The following is a 27,195-nucleotide window of genomic DNA, read 5'->3' as shown; positions in this document are numbered from 1 at the left end:
CCGGGACTCACAAGAGAAGCACTAAAGTCAACTGGATCCTTCACCAGGAGCACCAAGCGAACAGTATCCTGTTCAAAAAATATTAGTGGTAATCAACAGCAGATTGTTTTGAAAAGATATATGTTGTTTGCACCTGTCCATAACCTCAGCGTTAAGCGAACTAAATAGACAGGATCTTTTGTGATAATCGACGTGTTGGTTTGAAGGTAAATACTGGATCGATTTTTAGGTTGTGCCACTATTGTAAACGCGAATTAGACACCACTTGTATCTGTGAATGTGCTGAATCAGGCGCTGTCTGTAGTGCTGAAACCTCAAGTGTAACGTAGTCTGCGCGGAGAGCGAACAACACAAAGGAACTAGAAGACAGACAGGCGGATGGAAACCTGTTGGTGACTGGCGTTAAAGGACCACGCTGAAGCGATTCATTTAAAACATGCATTAAAACCAAGTCGCTTGTTTTAATCAGCTTTATTGTACGAGAATCTGTGGACTGGGCAACGCCAGAGAGGGCTGAGATCCAAGGAAACAGCCACAAGTGGATCCGTGGAAGATCTTTAAGAGCCGGTTGACCCTGCTTTCCCCGACTATGAGTGCGTGGAACACGTTTCTTTATGCGGTTTCATTGCTAATGATTCTGTTAGGTAAGTTAAGTCTATACCGATAGATATTTTAATGTATTGGCCATTCGCATTGTCAACTGACAAACTGAATATCTGAGCCACTAACATCAAAGGTTAAAATTAGATGGATAACATTAGATCATCGATTGGATTATACATTATTTTTATATATTAACATAACATATATAATTTATTATAAATAAGATAAACCAATAACTTATTTCTGAAGTATTGGAATATTTATGGGGTGTTGTCCTCGGCAAAGTTCCAGAATTGATAATGGTGACTTCAGTATTGGTTTTAGATCAGTATCTCGATCATATTATTTCACAGGCTGAGCCCATTGGCGTCTTGGGGGTGAGGCACAGCCAAACCTGCCATCAACGGCAGTACATGGTAACTTGCTTTTTCATTAGCCGAGTGTATTTGTGTTCTTGGTGCGAAATAAAACTATCTCGACTCCCTTCTAATATTAATGCTGGGTGTTGTCTTCTACTCTGCCACCGGGATAATTAATTGGGTGTATTTTCAAAGTAAGAGTCTTTTGCATCGAGTTGTTGAGCGAAGTTTCAATTTAAGGACCAGGATCTGCCCGTAGCTCTCACCCCAAAATATTGAGCCAAATTATTTAATGTAGGAAGCAGAATAAGTAACAAAGAACTAGACTGATCCAACCATAAGCTTAGAAAACCCAACGTCAAGTGCATCGTTCAGCTTTTCGTGATGAGCAGACCACATGTCCAGTATTCTCTTGGAGTATTCAGCGTGAATCCAACAGTTGTGACAACAAGTCTTACGTCTACTGTGTTGAAAGAGAAAGAGAGAGGCGGGGAGTCTAGACTAAGAGGCGCGCCCATGTTGTAGAAAACGATGCCAGTGTTATTAACAAGCCGGTCTGAAATGGTTCAGTGGGGAATTCCGACGCACAAATTGAGGGGGGGGGGGGGGGGGGAGACATACCGAGTCACCATCGGCTCCCTGTTTTATTACGGCGTGCGGCCAGTAAATGAAAGTTCTTTGAACATGAATGTGGAGCAGTATCTACATGAACACATTTTTACTTCTGCATCCCACACGCTGCCCTCTCCCCCCGCACTAGCGGAGCGGTAGCATTCAAAAGAAACGCTGTACATAGCCACCAACACAGAACAAATTTAACCATCGGGTCATTTTTTAGGGGAGTGCCAAATGATATTGAAACCAAAGATACTAGAGGAGCTCCTCTAGTATCTTTGATTGAAACTCTCAATATATTTGCGAGACAGGGTGGCCAAAGGTATCTAATTTGTTAAACATTTCATTTTAACGTAAAAAAAATTCTATTGTTGCATTTGGTACACCATTTGGTTTGTTAAGGGCATGTCCCAATTTACCGAGTTACTCACGAACTCTCCCGAGTTTTCCCCTTGATTCAAACTCGGGGAATGTCGGGTAATGTCGGCAGCGAGCTCGTAAGAGCCCGTAGGTGTTTCGTGGCGGCTCGTAATGCCAGCCGTAGGAACTCAGGGCATCCCGTAAGTCGGGATGTTTTTTCAACATGTTGAAAAATGTCCTCGAGTTTAAAAAAATAGCCCCGAGTACCAACGAACGGCTATTACCGTAAATATCCGAGTTATCTATTACCGTAAATATCCGAGTTCGAATCATAGGGAAAACTCGGGAGAGTTCGTGAGTAACTCGGGAAAGAGTGACAGGGTCTTTATTCATGAATTCTCCCGAGTTTTCAAACTCGCAGAATGTTCGTAACGAGTCCGCAGGAAGCCGTAGGAGTATGTGGATATATCGTAGCGGCTCGTTATGCCAGCCTTAGGTACTCGGGGCTATTTTTTTTACTCGTGGACATTTTTCATCATGCTGAAAAAACGTCCCGACTTACCTGATGCCCCGAGTACCTACAGCTGGCATAACGAGCCGCTAGGATATATCCACGGACTCCTACGGACTCGTTACGAACATTCTGCGAGTTTGAAAACTCGGGAGAATTCGTGAATAACTCGGGAAAGTGGGACAAGCCCTTTAGTTGACATGGATAAAGTCGCTCTGTCTGATTTGCTACTTGTTGACTGGCCATTCTTAGCGACCAAAGTAATTGAACAATGTCTATGTGCAGAAATAATATGTTTATGAACTATGTTGACAAAATAACAGCTTGGAATAAATGAGTCATATTCATATTAGCAGACACAGTCAACCGTTACAGCGAAATACCAAACACCAAAACAGATTTGGATTTTGAGCAGGCTTCTTTGCCGACTATCATGAGCGTTCCCGTTCATTCTGGTTTCCCCCATTGCTGATGGCTGTTCTGAATCAAACCGATAGTTTGATATTAATACATCACTGGTAAACTTGTTTAGGAATTGTTCAAGTGCCTTACAAGATGGTAACAATGTTAACATTCATTTTAATAATTTTGCCAAAGGTGAATGGTTAGTTGGACACAATCATTGGAAGCTAAAAATATTTTGTAGAAGCAATTAATTAAGAACTGCACTGTTTGATTTTAATAAAATGTAAATCAACTGTTTTGGTTTTTAAAGTTAGTCTATTAATTGCATACGTGTTATTAGTGAAAAAAAAATTCAGCACAATGAAATCTTGTCACGGGCACTTCATATTAATAACTAAGCTGCTGAGATATAATGCCAATTGTTGCCATTTGTCTACCTTATGATGAGAGTATTTCTTATCCATATACAACAAATGTCACGTGAACTCACCAGTATTCAATATTTCTACATTAAAACTTAATTTTGTTTTGAAGTATGATATTAACAGGGACTGGAATATAGTTGAGCAAAACAAAAGCAGTTTATCATAAAATATACACATGTCCAAACAATGCTGACACCATAAATATGGCTGATGTCAAAGAACTTTCTGGGGATAATTAAGCTCGTGAAAGCAAATGGATACATACTTACTTTTCCTAATCAATAATTTACTTGTTTGATCCACATCCAAGACCACAAACACATTCTATTAAGAAAGGAGAAAGAGAGAAAGAGAAAAACAACTGTTAAAATATTATAAATACACAACTCTTACATTCTGAAAAATGAGAATTTGAGAAGTATAATATGGTCCCTTTGTCAAGATCCATAATGGGAATGTAAGGGAATAAAAAAGTCCAGAGGCAGATGGAGAAAGATGGCATGGGAATTTAATACTTAGGCATCTCTCGTCTTAAAAGTTGGCAAGAATTGTTGTCTAATTTATGGAGATCAAATTAAAATGCATAAAGGAACCAAATCCCCTTCTCCACGAGCTGCCAAAGTTCAGGCCATAGAACATATACTAGAATGATAATTTTCAAACATTTTAGATAATTTTGATGCATGTAACAACTTGCATGTTGTGCAATTCAGCCCATGATCAAATGGTATTTAAAGTGCCTGCATTAACAAAAAACTAAATATTTGTAAGAAAGTAAAAAATAATGCACAAAGTATTAATTTTATAAGGAGAGAATCATCAAACTATTGCACACACTAAGATAATGATATGTTAGTGCAGTTATGGAGACTGGAGAATAATATGGAGAGTCCAATTTGTATATCCAAGGTTTATTCAAGTTTCTCAAGACTTATGGCGGCACGGTGGTGTAGCGGTAGAGTTGCTGCCTTACAGCGATTACAGCGCCAGAGGCCTGGGTTCGATCCCGACTATGGATACTGTCTGTACGGAGTCTCCCCGTGACACCATGGGTTTTCTCCGAGATCTTCGGTTTCCCACACTCAAAAGACGTATGGGTTTGCAGTTTAATTGGCTTGGTATAAATGTAAATTGTCTCTAGTGTATGTAGGATACTGTTAATGTGCAGGGAGCACTGGTCGGTGCGGACTCGATGGGCAGAAGGGCCTGTTTCTGCGCTGTATCTCTAAACTAAACTAAACCTCACATTATGGATGCAAGTATTATCTAGTATGTCATAAAGAACATCAAAATTATTTGGATATATTATAAAACAATCTCACTTTATAGTACCAATCTTTTACTAACATATTAGCATTAATGGTAACAGCTACACATTCTAGAAACATCTGAGAAAATTCCCTTGAATCCATTTTATCACTACCTTTATAAAAGTACTTTTAAAAGTTCTTCAACTTTGAATAAATCACATTTACGACATAGCTTTTCTATTAAGTTTGATGTTGGATCTCAACCTTAGGTTATTAGAGACTCAATGGTGGTGTCAATTAATACATTGAAAATATAAACAAAAACCAAAATGAAAACCGACATTTTAAATTTTATCTGTGGATATCCCTGGTTTAAAATGTTCGTGTACACGATCACATTCAGAATGGGAATCAAATTTGTTCCAAAATGGTGGGGTGAAAACTATCACTATCCTTTTAAAAAGTCAAATTGAGCATTCACATTGTCATTGTTTGTATGGAATTTTACTCACTAGACCTCTGCTGTCATGCTTTGCCTTCTTCCCAGGGTATTTCTTAATTAGACGTTCAGACTCAAAGCTATGGTTTACATCATGTTTATTGTAAGATGCAGGCCATGTGTTGCTGAAAAATACAATAGGCTTTCAATATAAAGTAAAGTCTAGAAGAGAATAGTGGGGTGTACGGCATGTAACAAGTACACTTCAACCTATAACATTTGCAATAACAAATTGCAAACACATTTTTGCAATCATGTAACACATTCAATAGAGCTTTAACGCCCAAGCTTGGGAATTTCTACTGATCAAACCAATAGTACTCTTGAATGCTTTTCTGCATTCCTGCTGTCGAGGCTGACATATAGATTTTTGTACATCAATCTTGAACACATAAATGTTACATATTTGGCAGTTATTTCATGGCCTTCTCTCTTTCAAAAACTGCAGCTAATTTTAAAACATTCTAACACAATAAAAATAAATCTCAAGGTTCTCATGGGCATTTATTTTTGGATTCACTGCACAAGTTGCCAACTAAGCGAACTTGCAAGAAACTGACCTATTTTATGATACAATTCAATTGCTTTACTTTGTTATTCAGCAGACTGAGGGTGAAAGTTTCCCTTAGACACTAAGGATTGCATTTCCAAAGAATGGAATTGAGGGATGACATTTGCTCCATGCATCAGTGCTGGATACCTTAGTGAGTACTGACCAATACTTCCATTGGCATGGAGTTCAAGCAAAATATTTTGCATGCTAATTTGGAACGCAGCCAGTAGTTGAGGTTGTTTATGTTATACTGCCACTTATTATTGTCCTTCTTATTTTAGTAACAATAAATAACTGTCATTTCATGGGTAAGAATATTCTTCCTTACACATTGAAGAAACCCGAGTCATTATTTGAGATGGAGAACTGATAAACACTCAATATTCTTGATCTTTTGGCTTTTTAGTGATCAATTGAATGATACAACCTGGAAACTGACACATTTGGCCTACGAATTCATACCAACCATTGATCACTCATTCACACTTGTTCTGTTATCCCAATTTCACATCCACTTCCTATAATTTCTACAGAGGACAATTCCCACGGAGCACCCAGTAGAAACCAACGCAGTTACAGGAGAACGTGCAAACTCTACACAGACAGCATCTGACGTCAAGATCGATCCAGATCTCAGTGTTATGAGGCAGTTCTACCAGCTGTGTCACTGTGCTATCCCTTTTCCTGTGGCGTCAGGAATGATGCCGGGTTTGGCAGTGACCACGGTGACACCCGCAGTAGGGTGAACTTGCGTAAGAAGGCGTGACAATCTCAGGCTTCTCCCTGCAGTTCATCCTTGCCTTGATAGGAGTTGGTGGCGATCTCGGGTTTATCTTGGCGGCTCAGCTTTGGGTTTGAAGAGGCGGAGCTGGCAGTCTCTGGATTATCCTGGTGGCTCAGTGTTTGTCTCTGTGTGCAGGCGCTGTCCCTTGTTGGCCGTAGGCAGGAAGAGGCATTGGGTTCTCAGGCATGCCCGGGCACTCACTTAGCCTCAGCGCTGACTGCCTCGGGCCTCTTTCCATTAGCCCATACTTAACCACAAGGTGGTTCTGGTGTTCTCAGGTTTGTCGCAGTAACTCAGTCTTTCTCAAACCTGCGTCCGAGAAACACAGCTGACAGGGAGGCACCCCAATTTCTCTCTCTTCATTCTCCCTTCCCCTCTCTTTTTTCTCCCTTCCCCTCTCTCTTCACTTCTTTTTCCCTTCCTCTCTCTCCTTTCTCCATTCCCCTCTCTCGTCTCTCTTCCACTCTCTCTTCTTTCTCCCTTCCTCTCTTCTCTCTCCCTTACCCTCTCTCCTGCTTTTTCTCTCACCCTCTCCATTCTCACCTCTAGCTGGAATGCATGGATTTTATAAGGAATACGCTGATGAGGTTCAGGTGGGCCAACCCAAAGTCAGTAAATTGGACCCAGTTGTTACTGCTGATGCTGAGGATTGACCTCTACTGGCCTGTCTGCCAGCGAGAGGTATCAGAGCGACATCCAAAGGAGGGGGCGCTGTCATCAAACCTTAATGCAAGAAGAACACAATTGTAATCTCTGCCCATATGTTAAGATTGACAAGTACAATGCTACATTTACCCAGAAATATAGAACATATATAGAACTATAAAATTAATTATTATAAGTTACTTATATGAAAGTTTTTTCATGATTCTCCCCACATTTTCTGGATTTAATTTCTTGTACAAACAAAATGTATAAATGTTTTCATTTTTAAATATATACTCCACGCGTTCCCTCGTACATTCAATTTGTACATTTGAATGGAGAACCATATATGTAAAGCTTGGGTGATTGAGTGGAGGCGAGTGGTAGATTTAATCCCACAAGTGTGTTTTACAGTGGAAAGATAGGGTGTTGTGTAAATCAATTAAGAAAAAAATGTCACGACAATGATGCACACAATGTAAAGCTCACCTACATCCAGATTCAATCCGTGGGGGAGGCAGATTATAATTTAATACATGTATTGCATTCATAAATAAATACATACTACACATTGTTGAGGAAGTTTAGTCACAAGTCCTTAATTTAATCCCAAGCATAGAGGTTCCCCAGTCTCTTGAAATTTGCCAATTAATCCATGAGTATCTAATCTGACAATAAATATTGATTTCATGAATGATGCTGCTAAGGACTGTTATCCAAAAAAAGTTTGTGTTTGTTCCTGATAAACTTTGTAAGAAGCTCTGCGAGCATTGAATTAACTTTTTTTTTGCTTATTTCTATTTTAGCGTGCTTGCTTGCTGTATTTTACATTAGCGGGTGCTTGAAAAACAATACCGCAGAAACTCAAACTTCAGAAAAAGCAGTTCCTAAACCACCTGTAGCTACATAATGCAGAAACCAGGAGTTGATACGAGACAAGAATGTCTGAAATTGGAATAGTGCTGGGGTGGGCAGGCAGGCTTGTCGTGGAAATTTAGAGCATCCAATTCTTGCTGGGATTAGGGGCAGAGAGCCTTGCAATTTTTGTTGGCAGGGTTTGGAGAGGGGCAGGGGAGAGTGCCTGGGGAATATTGGGATTGGCAAACATTGGTGGAAGAGATCAAGGATGCCTCAGGTTTGGGAGTGTAAGTGTCACAAGTTTACTTTAGTGTGGCAGATTGGGGCAGTGATGTAGGTAAGCAAGTTATTTACTTAATGGACTTCCTACGTCAACCTTCTGGGATTGTGTATTAGCCAAGGTACAAGAATCCGGGAGATTGGAATCCATGTCCCCTGAAACTGAGTTAGGTTCACGAGATAGAACCTCAGGAGGCAGTGCCCAGTGACTCAGAAATGGTCGCAATGATACTCTATTCCATCAAAAAACACTGTTCTAGATAAAATTTCTAAGATATCCTCTTACGATAAGCAAACCAATATAAATGTTGTACTTCTGAACAAAATGTCCGTGTGCATATCCATGTACCAGCGTGTGTTTACACTTTCCTCCTTTTTCAGGTTCTACAAGGTTTAGTTTATTATTGTCACGTGTACAGTGGAACTGTGAAAATCTTTAGTGCTACGCATAACACTTCAAAGAAAGGCAGGCTGCTCAGATCACTTTTCTGGATGCTCTCAGCTGATATCTTGTGAATCAAGGGGCCCAGGATGTCTCCTCACTGGAGCACTATCTCCAGTTATACCGATATACATATCTGATGGGAAACTAGACAACATATGTGACCTGCCTATCGGAGGACAAGACGTTCTCTTCTCTCCCCCCGCCCCCCCCCGCCCATCACTTCTGGTCCCGTGCTCAACACTTTCCTGCCGAAGGGCAAGGGTTGGTATACCTGTCATCTTATCATGTCATATGATGTAATTTCCAAGCTCTAGGTGAAAATCCACATATAATTGTTGGGTTATTATCTTTGAGAAGATAGCTACTCTTTACTTGGACAAAGACAAACATTCTAGAACAAAGGGACATATTTTTGGATTAAGGAGACGGCCATCTCCAGCTGAGGTAGGACTGATTGCTTTACACAGTATTGTAAAGCTTTGGAATCCCCACTGCGAGGGCTGTGGATGCTGACTCCTGCTATCATCATCCAGGCAATAGGTTTCTACTGATGACATTTTCTTCACATAATCAGGCAATACAATCATGTGAGCCGTCATCGGCGAGACATCAATGAATCTGGGAGCAAACTTGTTACTTTGCTGACCTTTATCCTCTTTTACAGCACAGCCAAATCCATCAAACTGATCTTTTAATGAGTGTATCAGAGGGGAAATGTGGATCCAATATATTATTGCACCAACTGAACCTACTCCATCAAATAATCTGCCAAAGTACATAATCTCTAATGAGCTCTATGCCACTCTCTGCCTTTCCTGTATCTAGTACATAATTATGAGGTTCTTTAGATCAAGATTGACCCCAAACTTTATTTTGAATTCCATTAATTGTCAAAACATTTAATATGTTTATATAATTGAACCAAATATATTGAATCCTTGGTGATTTTGTTTAACACTACTTTAGGTTCTTTCTCAATTGAGTTATCATATCGCCTCAGGTTGTGAGCAGTGAATTGACTGGTCAATCCTGTCTCTACCTGTGATTGTCACTGTGAAACCTCTGGTAGACAGGGCAATGCTGTAATAGAAACATAGAAACATAGAAATTAGGTGCAGGAGTAGGCCATTCGGCCCTTCGAGCCTGCACCGCCATTCAATATGATCATGGCTGATCATCCAACTCAGTATCCCGTACCTGCCTTCTCTCCATACCCTCTGATCCCCTTATCCACAAGGGCCACATCTAACTCCCTCTTAAATATAGCCAATGAACTGGCCTCAACTACCCTCTGTGGCAGAGAGTTCCAGAGATTCACCACTCTGTGTGAAAAAAGTTTTTCTCATCTCGGTTTTAAAGGATTTCCCCCTTATCCTTAAGCTGTGACCCCTTGTCCTGGACTTCCCCAACATCGGGAACAATCTTCCTGCATCTAGCCTGTCCAACCCCTTAAGAATTTTGTAAGTTTCTATAAGATCCCCTCTCAATCTCCTAAATTCTAGAGAGTATAAACCAAGTCTATCCAGTCTTTCTTCATAAGACAGTCCTGACATCCCAGGAATCAGTCTGGTGAACCTTCTCTGCACTCCCTCTATGGCAATAATGTCTTTCCTCAGATTTGGAGACCAAAACTGTACGCAATACTCAAGGTGTGGTCTCACCAAGACCCTGTACAACTGCAGTAGAACCTCCCTGCTCCTATACTCAAATCCTTTTGCTATGAAAGCTAACATACCATTCGCTTTCTTCACTGCCTGCTGCACCTGCATGCCTACTTTCAATGACTGGTGTACCATGACACCCAGGTCTCGTTGCATCTCCCCTTTTCCTAATCGGCCACCATTTAGATAATAGTCTGCTTTCCTGTTTTTGACACCAAAATGGATAACCTCACATTTATCCACATTATACTGCATCTGCCAAACATTTGCCCACTCACCCAGCCTATCCAAGTCACCTTGCAGTCTCCTAGCATCCTCCTCACAGCTAACACTGCCCCCCAGCTTAGTGTCATCCGCAAACTTGGAGATATTGCCTTCAATTCCCTCATCCAGATCATTAATATATATTGTAAATAGCTGGGGTCCCAGCACTGAGCCTTGCGGTACCCCACTAGTCACTGCCCGCCATTGTGAAAAGGACCCGTTTACTCCTACTCTTTGCTTCCTGTTTGCCAGCCAGTTCTCTATCCACATCAATACTGAACCCCCAATGCCGTGTGCTTTAAGTTTGTATACTAATCTCTTATGTGGGACCTTGTCGAAAGCCTTCTGGAAGTCTAGATACACCACATCCACTGGTTCTCCCCTATCCACGCTACTAGTTACATCCTTGAAAAATTCTATAAGATTCGTCAGACATGATTTACCTTTCGTAAATCCATGCTGACTTTGTCCAATGATTTCACCACTTTCCAAATGTGCTGCTATCCCATCTTTAATAACTGACTCTAGCAGTTTCCCCACTACCGATGTTAGACTAACTGGTCTGTAATTCCCCGTTTTCTCTCTCCCTCCCTTCTTAAAAAGTGGGGTTACGTTTGCTACCCGCCAATCCTCAGGAACTACTCCAGAATCTAAAGAGTTTTGAAAGATTATTACTAATGCATCCAATATTTCTGGAGCTACTTCCTTAAGTACTCTGGGATGCAGCCTATCTGGCCCTGGGGATTTATCGGCCTTTAATCCATTCAATTTACCCAACACCACTTCCCGACTAACCTGGATTTCACTCAATTCCTCCAACCCCTGCTATTTCCGGTAGATTATTTATGTCTTCCTTAGTGAAGACGGAACCAAAGTAGTTATTCAATTGGTCCGCCATATCCTTGTTCCCCATGATCAACTCACCTGTTTCTGACTGCAAGGGACCTACATTTGTTTTAACTAATCTCTTTCTTTTCACATATCTATAAAAACTTTTGCAGTCAGTTTTTATGTTCCCTGCCAGTTTTCTTTCATAATCTATTTTTCCTTTCATAATTAAGCCCTTTGTCCTCCTCTGCTGGTCTCTGAATTTCTCCCAGTCCTCTGGTATGCTGCTTTTTCTGGCTAATTTGTACGCATCATCCTTCGCTTTGATACTATCCCTGATTTCCCTTGTTATCCACGGATGCACTACCTTCCCTGATTTATTCTTTTGCCAAACTGGGATGAACAATTTTTGTAGTTCATCCATGCAGTCTTTAAATGTCTTCCATTGCATATCCACCGTCAACCCTTTTAGAATTAATTGCCAGTCAATCTTGGCCAATTCACGTCTCATACCCTCAAAGTTACCTTTATTTAAGTTCAGAACCATTGTTTCTGAATTAACAATGTCACTCTCCATCCTAATGAAGAACTCAACCATATTATGGTCACTCTTGCCAAAGGGGGCACGTATAACAAGACTGCTAACTAACCCTTCCTCATTACTCAATACCCAGTCTAAAATAGCCTGCTCTCTCGTTGGTTCCTCTACATGTTGATTTAGATAACTATCTCGCATACATTCCAAGAAATCCTCTTCCTCAGCACCCCTGCCAATTTGATTCACCCAATCTATATGTAGATTGAAGTCACCCATTATAACTGTTTTGCCTTTGTCGCACGCATTTCTAATTTCCTGTTTGATACCATCTCCAACTTCACTACTACTGTTAGGTGGCCTGTACACAACACCCACCAGCGTTTTCTGCCCCTTAGTGTTTCGCAGCTCTACCCATACCGATTCCACATCCTCCAAACTAATGTCCTTCCTTTCCATTGCGTTAATGTCCTCTCTAACCAGCAACGCTACCCTACCTCCTTTTCCTTTCTCTCTATCCCTCCTGAATATTGAATATCCCTGGATGTTCAGCTCCCAGCCTTGGTCACCCTGTAGCCATGTCTCTGTGATCCCAACTATATCATAATCATTAATGGCTATCTGCACGTTCAACTCATCCACTTTATTACGAATACTCCTTGCATTGAGACACAAAGCCTTCAGGCTTGTTTTTACAACGCTCTTACCCCTTATACAATTATGTTGAAAAGTGGCCTTTTTTGATTTTTGCCCTGGTTTTGTCTGCCTGCCACTTTTACTTTTCACCTTGCTACCTATTGCTTCTACCCTCATTTTACACCCCCCTGCCTCTCTGCTCTTGTACCCATCCCCCTGCCACATTAGTTTAAATCCTCCCCGACAGCACTAGCAAACACTCCCCCAAGGACATTGGTTCCATTCCAGCCCAGGTGCAGACCGTCCTGTTTGTACTGGTCCCACCTCCCCCAGAACTGGTTCCAATGCCCTTAAAATTTGAATCCCTCCCCCTTGCACCATTTTTCAAGCCACGTATTCATCTGCAATATCCTCCTATTTCTACTCTGACTGGCCCGTGGTACTGGTAGTAATCCAGAGATTATTACCTTTGAGGTCCTACTGTTAAGTTTATCTCCTAGCTCCCTAAATTCATCTTGTAGGACCTCATCCCTTTTTTTACCTATATCGTTGGTGCCAATATGCACCACGGCAACTGGCTGTTCACCCTCCCCCTCCAGAATGTTCTGCAGCCGTTCAGTGACATCCCTGACCCTTGCACCAGGGAGGCAACATACCATCCTGGAGTCTCGTTTGCGGCCGCAGAAACGCCTATCTATTCCTCTGACAATTGAATCACCTATTACTATTGCCCTTCCACTCTTTTTCCCCTCCTCATGTGCCGCAGAGCCACCCATGGTGCCATGAACTTGGCTGCTGCTGCATTCCCCTGATGAGCCATCTCCCTCAACAGTATCCAAAATGGTATACCTGTTTAGGAGGGAGATGACCGCAGGGGACTCCTGCATTACCTGCCTACTGCTTTGCTGGCTATTGGCCACCCGTTCCCTTTCTGTCCTCTTACCTTTTACCTGCGGTGTGACCAACTCGCTGTACGTGCTATCCACGACTTTCTCAGCATCGTGGATGCTCCAGTATGAATCCAGTATGAACCAGTACGAATGCAGGGCATCAGCTCATGGTTCTATGTTGTTGTTTGCTCAATAGTGGGTTTTTAATCTCAGCCATACAACCTTGAATTGTGAATGAAACATCATTTAATAGAAAAGGCGTCACATTCAAAGACATTCGTCACCTAGCAACACGTTACTGGGCATTATTTAGGAGGTGAGGTTGAAATGAAGAAAAAGTCAACAACCTAAAATGTTAACTCTTCCCTTTTCTACCACAGCCAATATGTTGAGTATTTCCAAAATGTTCCGTTATTATTGCAGATTACTTTGCACATTACACCATAATTCTTTTTGGTTTTGTGTTAGGGGGGTAATAATTCCTTCTAAATATGTATTGCAATAGTTCTAATTTTTTAACTATAATCTCTGGCCACGTAAATAATCATCCTCATTTTTCACGGAGGATTTTGGTTGAGACTTACAGGATTAGATATATTATGCTCTTAACTGTGTCTGTTAAACAACAAATAAATCAAATTAGAGGAAGATGGATTACTAAAAATTACAAGGATCCTTTCACAAATCTAATTCATTTAAATGTCAGTTCCCAAATAGATTTATTTCTGTGAATGTCAGAAGTAATGTCTAATCTTTTGAAACCAATGTACAAATAAATGATAACATACAACAGTGCGACTGTACACTGAGTATTAAACATAATCTGGACAAAGTACATTAGTAAAGATGTTGAAAAGATTTAGAAAATGTTGACGTCAATGATTACAGATTTTAGATCATTTACTTATGCAGAAGGATAAAGGAGTTACGTAATTAGAGAAAGGCAAATTTAACTGAACGACTAAGGGATGAAAAAAAGTCTTTATGATGAAATACAGTGGGAAGTAATTAAAACGTGAACTGCACAGGCTTTAGTAATCAACAATCTGTTTAAGAAATGAACTCCAGTCATGTTTAATTCTTAGATGAATTAAGAGGTCTGGCTTTTTATAAAATAAGATGAGAAAGTTCTATGTCGATTTAAAAATGCTGTAAATTAAAATATTTATCTTCCAAATCTATAATTTAGATGCTATAGTAACACAGGGCATTGCAATATTTACAAATAAAGGTTTACCAATATAAAGCAGTACGAGGGAGGTGTGGGGCAAAGACTGGTTGGTGAAAGATGGAAGTAGATGTGCAGTGGATATTGGGCAGATGGAACCAAACTGGGGAAGGGGTCGCAGAATGGATGGGAAAAGGAGTAGAAAACAACATGGAGAGGCTGTGTGGGTGTGGGAAAGGGACACTGAGGGTATGGGTTATGTTAAGCTGGGAGAATTCAATGGTCATATCATTGGGCTGTAAGCTAACAAGCAGAAAGTGAGATACAGTATTATGGGCCTGTCCCACTTGGCAATTTTTTTCGGCGACTGCTGGCATCATTGACTGACGTATCAGGGTCACCGAAAGATTTGCGACACTTGAGGAGACACCGTGCGTCTATACGTCGTCACTTTTTCCGTGACCTGATACGTCAGTCAATGATGCCGATAGTCGCCGAAAAAATCGCCAAGTGGGACAGGCCCATAAGTCTTCCAATTTGTGTTTGGCCTCTCTGTCCCACCTTCACCTCTACTGCTAGAAAACTGGCAATCTTTTCTCTTCCCTCTCAGTCGTGCTGCAAGGTTGCAACCCAAAAGGTTAACAAACATTTTGCCTACTCAGGTGCTATTTGACCTGCTTAGTTCTTCCAGTGTTCTGATTTTTATTCCGTATTCTAGCATCTGCAATCTCTTTTTTCACACCACTATACTAGGCTCGATGACACACATTTCTGCCCACAGTTATGCCCACTTGATCATAGCTGGTCCATTTGGAAACCCTAGAACCTGTCTGTTAAAGAGGCTGCAGGTGGCCTCAGGCAATTTTCACAAATGAAACAATCGTGAATGCAAAATGGGACTTAGAGTATCAGGCTAACAACCCACAGCACTGGTGAACAGGACATGCATGAAGAGCACAAAGATTTGGAAATGAGAAAACCATATAAATTGGCAATTGAATTAGAAGTAGAACTCCAGGTGGGATGGTTGAGTTTTTAAAGGATGTGCTCAGGTGAGTCACCAGATTTCTCTTATGCATGTCTTTCACGTTCTTTAATATGGTTCTAAAATAATATATCAATGATAATAATGTATGAGTTAAGCATAAACAAAGGAAAAATCTATGTCATGTGATGGAAAAATATTACATGTCAGATGCTCCTGATAAAATAATGATGGTCAACTGAAATGAAAAAAAAATCATTACTTAAATGCATTATTTATGCACTAGGGTGAATAAAGTGAATATAACATTTGGTAAGCATGTTAAAATTTTAAAGTTATATATTTTAACCTTGATTTGAACAATTAAAGTGAAACTATTCTATTTCTCCCCAAAAATTACAAATTCAAAAATTAATTTATGTGCAATGTAGATCACAGAAACCATGGAGAAAAATGAATGACAGTGTGGTGCATTAGGATGGTTGAAGTCTGACTGGGTTTGTGGAACACCATCAGTCGGAAACAAGCAGAATGTGATTGTACAGTTTCTTGTGTCTGTGTGATTGTCATATATAGCCTATCCTCAGTTATGGAAAGATGCTATCTTGAGGTGAATTTAGACCGGTTTCTGCTTTTGTCTTCCACAGTACGGTGTTGCCAGTTAGTCTGCGTTGAAGTTCCTTCAGACACTGAAGCCCTACATGGAACCAATATGAAGCTTACTTGCATTTCCTGTGTGAGGAGGGAAGAAGTGAATACAGACACCTTGGTTACATGGACCTACGTCAATAATGATCAAGAGATATCAGTACGTGTCCACTTAAAAATATAAAATAAAGAAGTTGAATATTTTATTCACAAGGTAAAAATAGATCTCTGTTGAATATCAGGTTGACATTTACAGGTAGACGTTATACAAAGGGCAAATTAAACAGACAAAAAACGTAGATAGGTGTGGCCCTTTTGTTGGTCATTAACAAGTTTCTGTTAAGAAAATTCAGGGGTCCACACAATATTACCACGGTCCATATCAACTAAGCAGTCCTTAGCATATTGAAGTCAAACATCCTTATTTATAAACTGAAATCATACACTGTTGAAATAAATAGTTATGCATTGATTATGTTGTTTGAAGACTGCAATCCTTAAATACCCATAAAAATAACTAGAATCTATCATTTTTGTATCACGTTATTATTTTATTAAGTAAAACACAATGTCCTGGAGTAACTCGGTGGGTCAGACAGCGTCTCTGGAGGGCACGGACAGGCAATGTTTTGATCCAGGACCTTTCTTCAGACTGATTGCAGAAAACTGAAAAAGAGGTGGGAGTAGGACAAACCCCAACTAGTAATAGGTGGATAGAGGTGAGGGGCTGGTTGATTGCCAGTTTGGTGGCCATAAACCAAGGATGGAAAGTGCACAAAAGGGTGTCAGATAAGGAGAGGAGTGAAATGTAAAGCTAGAAGGAGGGATATGGGTGGAATGGGGTGGGGGTGGGTTGGAGGAGAGGGGCGAGCATTGGGCAGTCCCCCCAAACCCCACTCATTTCTTCCACTATCTGCCCCCTTTCTCCTCTAGCTTCCTGTCCCCTTCCATCCATATCACTCCCTTTGGCTTTACATTTCATTCCTCTGTTCTTTTTATCTGACATCCTCATGTCTCCTTTTTATCTTTAGCCTTTGTCCACCATTGACCAATCAACACCCCTCATCTATATCCATCTATCACTTACCAGGCTTTGTCTCATCCCATTCCTTTTCAAGCTATCTTCCCCCTACTACAATCAGTCTGAAGAAGGGTCCCAACCCGAGACATCACCTATCCATGTCCTCCAGAGATGTCCTGTCTGACCTGCGATCTATGCCAGACTTTGTGGTTTCAGCATCTGCAGTTCTTAGTGTCTCTATTATTGTATTACATTATTAATAATACTTTTTGTCCACTGAACCAAACTAATGAGATGAATATTTTTTGTCACTGGAAAGCCACTCTGTCCAGCTGCCATTTCAGTTCTCCCCGCACCCCTGGTTCTATCTGCCCATCGTCCCCTCCCCATCTGATTCTACCTAACACCTACCAGCCTCTATTCAAACCCTCAAAGTACTGCAATCTGCTGGAAATCTTTCCTGCCCCCTCTCAGTCCTAATGCTCAGGGTCTGAAATATCAACCTATATCTTTTGCCCTCACACATATTGTTCGACACATTGAATTCTTCCAGTATTCATCTTTATTCACACAGATAAAACATTTCCCTCGTAAAGATGCCTTAAAAATGCAGATGCCTTAAACCTGAATTAAAAAGAGAAAGTGCTGTAAATACTCAGCAGGTCTAACCATGGCAATGGAAACAGAGCAACCATTTCTGGTTACTGACTTTTCAATCAGAAATTCATCCATGGTTGGTAGCATTAAATATGCAATCTAGTGATTGCTGCATGCTGAATTATGCTTTCAAATTCAGCTCCACTGACTTTAACAACATTGAATTTTGGAAGCAGACTGTAATACAAGTGCTACTAACAGATGAGAAAATTCTAACATCTCTAGAATGGGGAGAACAAGGGTGGCACAGTGGTAGAGTTGCTATCTTATGGCGGCAGAGACCCGGGTTCGATCCTGACTACGGATGCTGTCTGTACAGAGTTTGTACCTTCTCCCTTGTGATCGCATGGGTTTTCTCTGGGTGCTCCTGTTTCGTCCCAAGACGTATAAGTTTGTAGGTTAATTGTCCTTGTTGAAAACTAAATTGTAAATTGTCCCTAATATACAGGATAGTGCGAGTGTACGGGGATGATCGCTGGTCGGCGCAGACTCAGCGGGCCTAAGGGACTGTTTCCACTCTGTGTCTCTAAAGTCTAAAGTTTCTAACGTCTGAATGGAAAATGGAATAAAGATAAGATCAATAAACATTAGAATATTATGTGTCCATTATAAAACAACTTGCTGGAAATCAAAAAAAGTTTAAAATGTTTGTATAATCAAATGGGGAGAGATCCCCAAAATAGATAGTGATGATTAAAATTTGAAGTAAATATCATATTAAAATCCAATAGATTCCCTCTGTAATTAGTCTGATGATCACAATGTAAAATAATTAAGGCCCTTCTCAATAAAATATAAAATTTGCTTCATTGACATTTTGGCGGCTTAATACAAATTCTACATCTGTGTAGTGAGTATCTTCAAATCACTGCAAATATTGAATACATTTTTAATTAGCAGCTGCAATGTAACTCCCCTTTTTCTGTGAATGTTGCAGAATGTATATTGGAGGGTCGAGCTTGTGCCCAAAACAGGGTGTGTATGGCTGGCACTTTATAACCAGTATCAGAATGAAATATTCACTAGCAGATTAATTTTTAGTGTCCATGTACAATGGATCAATTTACTGAGTCAATGTAGAACTAAGGAGGCAGTATTTTCATCCTACCAGGTGAAACCAAGTTTTAGTTATAGGTGGAATCGAGTTTCAAGTGAAATTATGCATTCCTCGTATTTCCATGCCTAGGATCCCACTTATTGCTGTTGTTTCAGGCAAGGGATGTATATTAGCAACACAATGATCAGCATGGATAATTGTACCATAGCCTTTATTTCTGGACGTAAACGGTTTAATTTATTCATTGGTTTATTTGGGGATTTAGTTATGTTTAGTGGTTCTTCTTTCTGCGTTTAAATTTTCAGGAATATTTGGTCTTTTGATATTGTTATAGTTATAAGCTATAATTTTACTATTTCATGGTGAAAGCACTCCAGTTGCTTTCTAATCATTTATATGTTGAATAGTTTATCTGAGTTTAGATTTGAGCTATTTGGATACGAGGAAGGTTCCACATTTGATGGTAGGTTTGTGATCAACTGCTTAGTCCCATTGGGGTGAAAGCTTTCATGTCAGAATTACCCTCAGTACTCCAAAGCTAGGGAAAGAGAGAGGAAAACAAAAGGACATTTCTAAAGCCTGCTACAAAATAGTACTCCACTGTTGAAGGAACATATTGGTGGAGACAGTGCAGGGGTTATCTTATCCCCCTCAAGAGTAAAAACAGTTTGTAAAAACTCAACATTTTATTTTATATATGGGTAAGGCATCAAACAGATACATTTGCCTGCACCTCAGCATGTCAGTGTGTTCAGTGCAAGAGGTTGGGATTGGGGGAAATTGACATATAAAGTTGGCATTTTAGCAATACATCGATGATGAAATCTGTGTCTTTGTGACAGATTTATGAGTTCAACGGAGAGCCACGAGGGCTAAAAGGACCTTATCAGGGCAGAATTCTGTGGAGTGGAAGTAAAGATCTGCAAGATGTGTCCATAACCATAGTGAATGTTACCCTTAACGACAGTGGTTTGTACCGGTGCACGATCAAACGCTATTTTAATTATAAGATATACAGACCATCTGTGACAGATGTGAAAGATGTGCAGCTAACAGTACATGAAGACGGTGAGGAGATTAAGTTCTGTGTGCTGAGAATTGCAGAATTTAGTTCACAACACTGAAGGTTAATATTGTTTAACCTGTGAAAGGCACCAACATTTTGAACACTTCTCATGGATAAAGGTTTTGTCGAATACTCCACAAACCTATAATGATTCAAAGGCTTGAGTAGAACTAATGAATACATAATGCTACAATTTGAATTGTGAAACATCATTGTTAAATATTAATTTTAACTTTGGTTTTCACACACAGGTTAACATTAAGTCTTAAAGACATACCTAGCAATTTGTAGCCTGTCTGGATTGGGTACTTGCAGTTCAGGTAGCAGCTGGCTGCTGATCTCCCCTGGGATAAAAGACAAAATAAAACAGCATATTTTAGATCTCCATCCAGGGATTCATTCTGAGTTCTAAGGAATAAACCTCCTGACACACTATGTCCAAGCTCATAAAGCACCACTTTCGCAAGAGGGCAACGTCAATAAATGGTTCTTTAAAGGAAGGGAAGGAGATAAAACATGGGAAAGAAATCATAACTAAAAATACGATTATGTAATTGCAGTTTATCAAGTTAGAATAGCAGGGGTATAATGGGTCCAAAGTATGCAATCGGGAAAATAATACATTTAATCCTTCATTTATGTATAGCAATTATAACCAAATTAAGTTTAACATTTTTTAAATATATTCTATTGCAGAATTAATTAAAATGTCTTCAATTTCTAACTACAGTATACTGAAAACTTATGAAGAGTAAAATATTTATTGCCATTTGAACTTTAATTCATCTTTCTCATTCTTCATTTTAAAATGTTATGTTAACCTACATATGTATATCACACTCGTCCAGTTCGCCTGAAGAGTTTTAGAAATGTAGATGTAGAACCCCTTTAATTTATTAATACTTCACCATTTTAATAAAGGAAATGCTATGAATAAATTGACAGCATTTCTCCAAAAAGGCACCTCAGTGGCAATGGAGTATGGACAAAATAAATTATCACAAGTTCACAAGTTATAGGAGTGGAATTCGGCCATTTGGCCCATCGATTCCACTCTGACATTCAATCATGGCTGATCTCTGCCTCCCAATCCCATTTTCCTGCCTTCTCCCCATAACCTTTGACACCCATTCTAATCAAGAATTTGTCTATCTCTGCCTTAAAAATATCCACTGACTTGGCCTCCACAGCCCTCCCTGGCAAAGAGTTCCACAGATTAACTACCCTCTGACTAAAGAAGCTCCTCCTCACCTCCTTTCTAAAAGAGCGCCCTTTAATTCTGAGGCTATGACCTCTGGTCCTGGGCTGTCCCACCAGTGAGAACATCCTTTCCACATCCACTCTATCCTTTTCATTATTCTGTAAGTTTCAATGAGGTCCACCCTCAACCTTCTAAACTCCAGCATGAAGAGGCCCAGTGCTGTAAAACACTCATCATATGCTAACCCTACTTGCTTATATTGTTTATTTAATTGGATGGTTTGACTCTTCCTTCAAGGCAGAAGCTTTCAACATGCGCCTTTAAAATCTACAAAATATCTTTAATGATAGTAAACATGCAACAGGAAATGAGAGAAAGGAAAAGTTACCTTAAGCAGAAATTAGAACCTCAGCAATTTTAAGTTACATTTGGCTCCTGTAACCTCACGACTGAACATTTTAATTAGTATTTCAGTGAACATTGATAAGTAAAATTAAGATAGATGTATGCATGGGACTAAATAGTAGCGGAATTATCAAACACACAATTTAAAATAGTAGTTATTCTGGTGAAGTAAAAATCCATGCACACACACACAAATAAATCAAAGACGGAGAAGTTGTTTGGTATTTGTAATGGCAATTTCTTAACTTTCCAATGTCCAACTTTTGATTACCATTACTACTCGGGGATGTAGTATATAGCTTACACATTCGTCTATAGCAAAAACGAATCTCCCAGTCATTGTTTCTTGATTAATTGGTCTTTTATTGAAGTAGTACAAACAAATAAATGATTTATATCAAGTATTTCTTATTCTAATACAAATTGTAACTTTTCATTCTTTCTAACTGTTTCATCTATGTCGTGTTGTATAGAGTCGTGTGAGAGTGGTAAAAAACTGTTGTCTCGACCATCTCTCAAGGCTAAACTGAATCCCAATCTCTGTGGTTACTCCAGCCTCCCTACTACACCCTACTACATATCAAATCCCACCCACAAGCATACAATAAAGATAAAACTAGAAATATCTAGACATGGCTATAATATACTAACTTAAGAATAAATGGCTCCTACAGTATTAATAGTATTACGTTAATAATATACCATTAAATTTTCACTTAACTCATTCAACAAAGCTCAATCTTCAAATCGCTTGCATATTTAGATTGTAAATGGAAAATTAAAGCTGCCACTATTTTACTAATTTTATGATTACACTTCCAGAAACTGCAACAGTGCTCCCTCTGGAGGAACAGAGGATCACTAACAATGGCATTTGGATTTTGTGGTTCATTGCACGCATCCAGATACCATAAGGTCTGTCAGTTCTAGTGTCATGATGATGATGATGATGATGATGGATTCACCATCATTACATCTGCAAATACTGGACCAACTTGTTTTCAACTTCAAATCATAACCTGAAACTATCAGCAGCAGACATCTTTCAGTCTAAATATTTAGCAATGAAGCCTGTGAATCATATCTCATTGCAATGGATCTAATCAATTTCAAACTATCATCTCGAACAGCTTCCGATTCCAATAGAGAAAGTGGGAAAATGAAAATATAACATTAGATTCCAAAGAAAGTTTAACTCGATATAGGAGAGAAGATTTCAAATAGCATGTTCTTTCCAGAAGCTAACTGGTTTCCATTTCTTTCTAGCCCTTGAAGATTTCACTTCATACATTTCAGAAATCATGATGTATCTTCTCCTTGTTTTGCTCACTTTATGGCTTATTATAGAGATGATATATTGCTATAGGAAGATTTTGAAATCAGAACAAGCTGCACAAGAAAACGCGTAAGTACCATCAGAACATTGTGTACTTATTTTGGGCCTGATTTTGCTGAGGCATTGTCAAGGGGATTTAATATTATTCTTAGAACATTAAACACCTGATAAATGCAGATGGTATACTGAGGATCTAAAATAATCGCTGAGCAAGTTTCACGACTCTGTGGTTTGACCAACAGCATTCTGCATAAAACCTAGCAGTTTAGGGGGACTCAGAATAAGCTAGTAGAATGTGGGGCACCTTACCTCCTTATCAGGGTCTTGATGGCCTCTAATGGCAGGCACATTTATATAGCTACAGAAATGTAAAGTAAATAAGCAACTGGGTCCATCCCCGTATATATTCAGAGAGGTGGCTTAACCCTATTTGAAACTACCTCTGTCATTGTTGATTGAGTTGACTTTTGACAACGAATAGCATCCCTGACCTGATCTCCCTCTGAACAATTATATGACAACTACTGTGCTAATGCTTTGGCCCACTCTCAGATGCCTCTTCCCAGGTTCCATGAACATTAGGCCCATTCCAATATCAGAGTCTGAAGAAGTGTCTCAACCCTAAACCTCACCCATTCCTTTTCTCCAGAGATGCTGACTGTGCCACTGAGTTACCCCAGCATTTTGTGTCTATTCCCAATGACACAGGATCAACCAATCAATCACAGGGAATAGATTCCAGCATTTCTTTGGCTGTGCTTGAATTTCTATGTCTTGGATGCTTAAAGTAATTAAATATATAGTTATTTTTACATTCTTATTTAGACCTTACTATATTTTGTGCAATATCATTGTTCATTCTTTTTTTTAATGTTTACTTTAATTATACTTGGCTCTTTTGAAATTGCATCAAATAATATGGCAACATTGGGTATTTCATGCTTACTGTATAAAAACAGAAAATGGTTTTGCTTGTATTTAGTAGACCAGGTCCAAGGCAATCACAATGAAATTATGTGACATTCTGGATATTCAAATTTATTTCCAATCCAATTACCTTTACAGGGCAGACTATCTGGCAATACCCACTGAAAACAAAGAGAAACAGTCAACCGTTCCTGTGGAGGAATAGAAACATTTGCTTTGGATCTAGGATGTAATGGTAAGAATAATTTGGTATACATTTTGTTCAAAGTAATATCAAAGCTTCAATATATAGAGTTATCAGACAACATAATTTGAAGAGGTCTGAAGAGTCTCGACCCGAAACTTCACCTATTCCTTCGCTCCATTGATGCTGCCTCACCCGCTGAGTTTCTCCAGCATTTTTGTCTACCTTCAATTCATCCAGCATCTGCAGTTTTTTTCTTAAACAGGCAACATAATTTTGTTATTAGAAAGTACATTGTGGGAACAAATCAGTTCTAAGTTCATATCATTATATGTTGATTATATGTCTAAAAACATGTTTTGGAATTCAAATGTATAATAGGAGTTAGTATTTGTTATTAATAGCCTCTGAAAATGGTCTCAATACGTAACTGGAATGTGATACTTATGGGCCTGTCCCACTTAGGTGACTTTTTAGGCGACTGCAAGAGACTATGCGGTCACCACATGGGGAGTCGCCTTCATGGTCGTGAGAAGTTCCCGTATTATGGGAACTAGTTGTGGCCTCATTATGGTCGCAGCGAATTTTTCAACGTTAAAAAATTAGTGGCGACCAGAATGAAGCCGCCATGAAGAGTAGCGAGAATTCACGTGCCGTAGGTGCAGTGGTAATGGGTTGCCAGGAGGTCGAAGGTTCTCGTAGGTTGTTGCCGGTGCTGACCGGTGAATTACATTGGCGCATTGGGGGAAAAAAACGTAAGCAGTAGTTTTGAGAACCAAGGATAACCAACCAAATGTTAATGTCCGCTGACCTTCACTGAGCCGTGTATCTCTGGCTTCTTAAAAGTTGGCTCCACTCCTTCTCCCTCCTCTCTCCTCCCTCCCCCCCTCCCCTCTTTTAAAGGACTTGCGTGACCCTTCCCGTACACTGTGCTTTCACCATCTTAATTACAGCCCCAAACTTCCTGTTCATTGCGGTGTGTGTCTGAATCACATTGGCTTTGCACTGTGTGAATTTTACTCGGACAGCGCCCCCCCCCCCCCCCCCCGCTTGCCCTGTCCCCCGCCTGCATAACGGGCTGGTGAAGAAAGCGATGTGAGTGTGTGTGTGTTCCACTCTGACAATCGCCATTCCAGTCGCCAGTTTTTCAGGCGACAGTGAAGTCGCCTGAAAAATCGCCTTAGTGGGACAGGCCCATTAATATTTTCAAACTAAAGCAAATCCAGCCCATTTAAACTCTGATCATTGTTTTTAGTTTTCAATGGAGTTCTCATACATGGAACTAAATGCTATCAAAATTAGTTTCTACTATGTTAGTTAACTGCAAGTGAGCCCACAAGGAATAAAGATTTATAAAATAAGAACACAAGAATCAGGCGAAGGTATCAGCCATTTCACCCTTCACTCATTGCTTTCGGTCCAAGAACCAACTTTCTATCCGTCATTATACAAACCCCAACTCCGTGTGTCCCAATTTTAAGGATAATCTTCCAACGTGGGACCTCATTGAATGCTTTCCGAAAATCCAAATATACCAAATACACTGCCCCCTCCCCCCCCTTAATCGATGCTTCCACCCACATCCTCAAAGGATTACAGTTGAGTAATCAATCTTAATTTTTCTTTCAATCTGATCCTATTATTCTGTGCAAGGTGTTTTATTATTACAAAGCTCATTGTTGATTCCAGCATGAGATAGAAGCTAATCTATAAGACCATATTAACTATCGTTCACACACCCAAGAACTAGCCTAGTTTAATTGAAATTGTAACTTTAGTTTTTTTCTTCCAGATTCTGTCTGCCTTGTTTATATTTCTATGGGTATAATTCAAAAGCAGTGAAATTGAAGTAGACCATTGTAGTTAAGGCACAATACTGGTATAGATACACTGAGCCAAATGGGTTTCTATATTTTAATTTAATTGATCAATTTAAATCTTTTCAGCTTAGATTTTCAGTGTTTATAGTTTGTATTTTTTCAATTAATTAAATTGCAATTAAATTTGCTTTAAAATAAATAACATTATGTTAAACTCAATAGACCTTGTGGACTACATCCACGGATCTGTAATATATTTTCACAGATATTTTACTATGTAATAAGGTTAGAATATATATTTGGTACCTTGTCCAACTATTGTTTCTTCTCAAGGTCATTGACTGCCATCCTGGGAAGATCAGCCACTATCAATGCAATGGACTGAATGTTGAAAACTAGAAAAAGAAACAAATGTTTGGACTCTCCGGTATTGAATTCTGTGCCACTATTTATAACCAACAGCCTATGGACATGTGATTAAAAGGAATCAAATTCTCTCTTTTACAGCACATTTTACAAGGGATTCGTGAACATCCATTTTGAGTCCACATTTTCTAATTGTACAGATTTTATTCCTTGTTGACAAGTTTGCAAATGAAGTGCAGGCTAACTTATGGTCTATTTGCTTTCCTGGTAAACAGGTTTTAATCAATAATGTACAGACATTTAATGATAACGCACCACTTTATTATAATTCCCAATTCATGTTATTGACAATTTAAAGATAAACTTGGTTTTGGTCTGAAATGATAAAACCTGACTTCATCACACTATTTGTGACACAAACCCATTTACATTTGCTTAATTTAAAGGGAGATTATTTGTGGATTGTAATATTTCAAATATTACACAAACATTGAAATGAAACTGGTTTATCCAATTCTTGATGAATAGTGTGATGTTCATTTCCCTTCCAAGTCGTTGCAATTTTGACCAATATTTTTCAGCATCTAACACTACTTTTTTGTAACAAAGTACTATGAAGTGCACGCAAGTTGCAGAATAACTAGTTAATATTGTCTTATACAGTGTTTGGATAAGCTGGTATTCGTGTTATTTGAGGGAACATGTTTATGATGCACACATATGGTGTGGCTTTTGCATGATTTGATTTATTCTGCCAGATGGTACATCCAATTGTCACATTTCACTAAATGGGGGTGAAGGGAGGGGAGGGGGGAATAAATGTTTTCTGATATTCTGATGTGTACATAGAAAATGAAACGTTTGTGAGTTTAGTGATGAGATTAAAACCTCCTTACTTCAGTAAGAAATTCTATAAATGGAGTAAAATAAAGAGCATCAAACCTGATAC

At 39.4% G+C, this 27,195-nt stretch overlaps 1 protein-coding gene across 3 annotated transcripts; it reads left to right on the top strand.

Annotated features, from left to right (window-relative positions):
- scn3b (sodium voltage-gated channel beta subunit 3) lies at positions 1-27,192 on the top strand. Of its 3 annotated transcripts, none has more exons than XM_033049518.1 (7): positions 1-88; positions 470-644; positions 16,206-16,366; positions 19,784-20,009; positions 22,880-23,018; positions 24,015-24,111; positions 26,214-27,192. In XM_033049518.1, exons 2-6 carry the CDS (start codon positions 590-592, stop codon positions 24,079-24,081), a joined length of 648 nt encoding a protein of 215 aa, XP_032905409.1. In that variant the 5' UTR covers positions 1-88; positions 470-589; the 3' UTR covers positions 24,082-24,111; positions 26,214-27,192. The 3 variants fall into 3 exon arrangements, with proteins under 3 accessions (XP_032905409.1, XP_032905407.1, XP_032905406.1); XM_033049516.1 differs by having other exon boundaries at positions 1-206; XM_033049515.1 differs by having other exon boundaries at positions 1-644.
- The last annotated feature ends 3 nt before the right edge of the window (positions 27,193-27,195 follow it).

This window comes from Amblyraja radiata, chromosome 33 (assembly GCF_010909765.2).
Source record: "Amblyraja radiata isolate CabotCenter1 chromosome 33, sAmbRad1.1.pri, whole genome shotgun sequence".
NCBI classification, from domain to species: domain Eukaryota; kingdom Metazoa; phylum Chordata; class Chondrichthyes; order Rajiformes; family Rajidae; genus Amblyraja; species Amblyraja radiata.
Note: the sequence above shows the minus strand (reverse complement) of the source record. Positions and strands in the feature narration are given on the sequence as shown.

Coding starts and splice junctions, on each gene's coding strand:
- scn3b (XM_033049518.1), top strand. CDS start 590: ATGAGTGCGTGGAACACGTTTCTTTATGCGGTTTCATTGCTAATGATT. Junction 16,367..19,783: donor ATAATGATCAAGAGATATCA/GTACGTGTCCAC, acceptor TCTTTGTGACAG/ATTTATGAGTTCAACGGAGA. Junction 23,019..24,014: donor CAAGCTGCACAAGAAAACGC/GTAAGTACCATC, acceptor TTACCTTTACAG/GGCAGACTATCTGGCAATAC.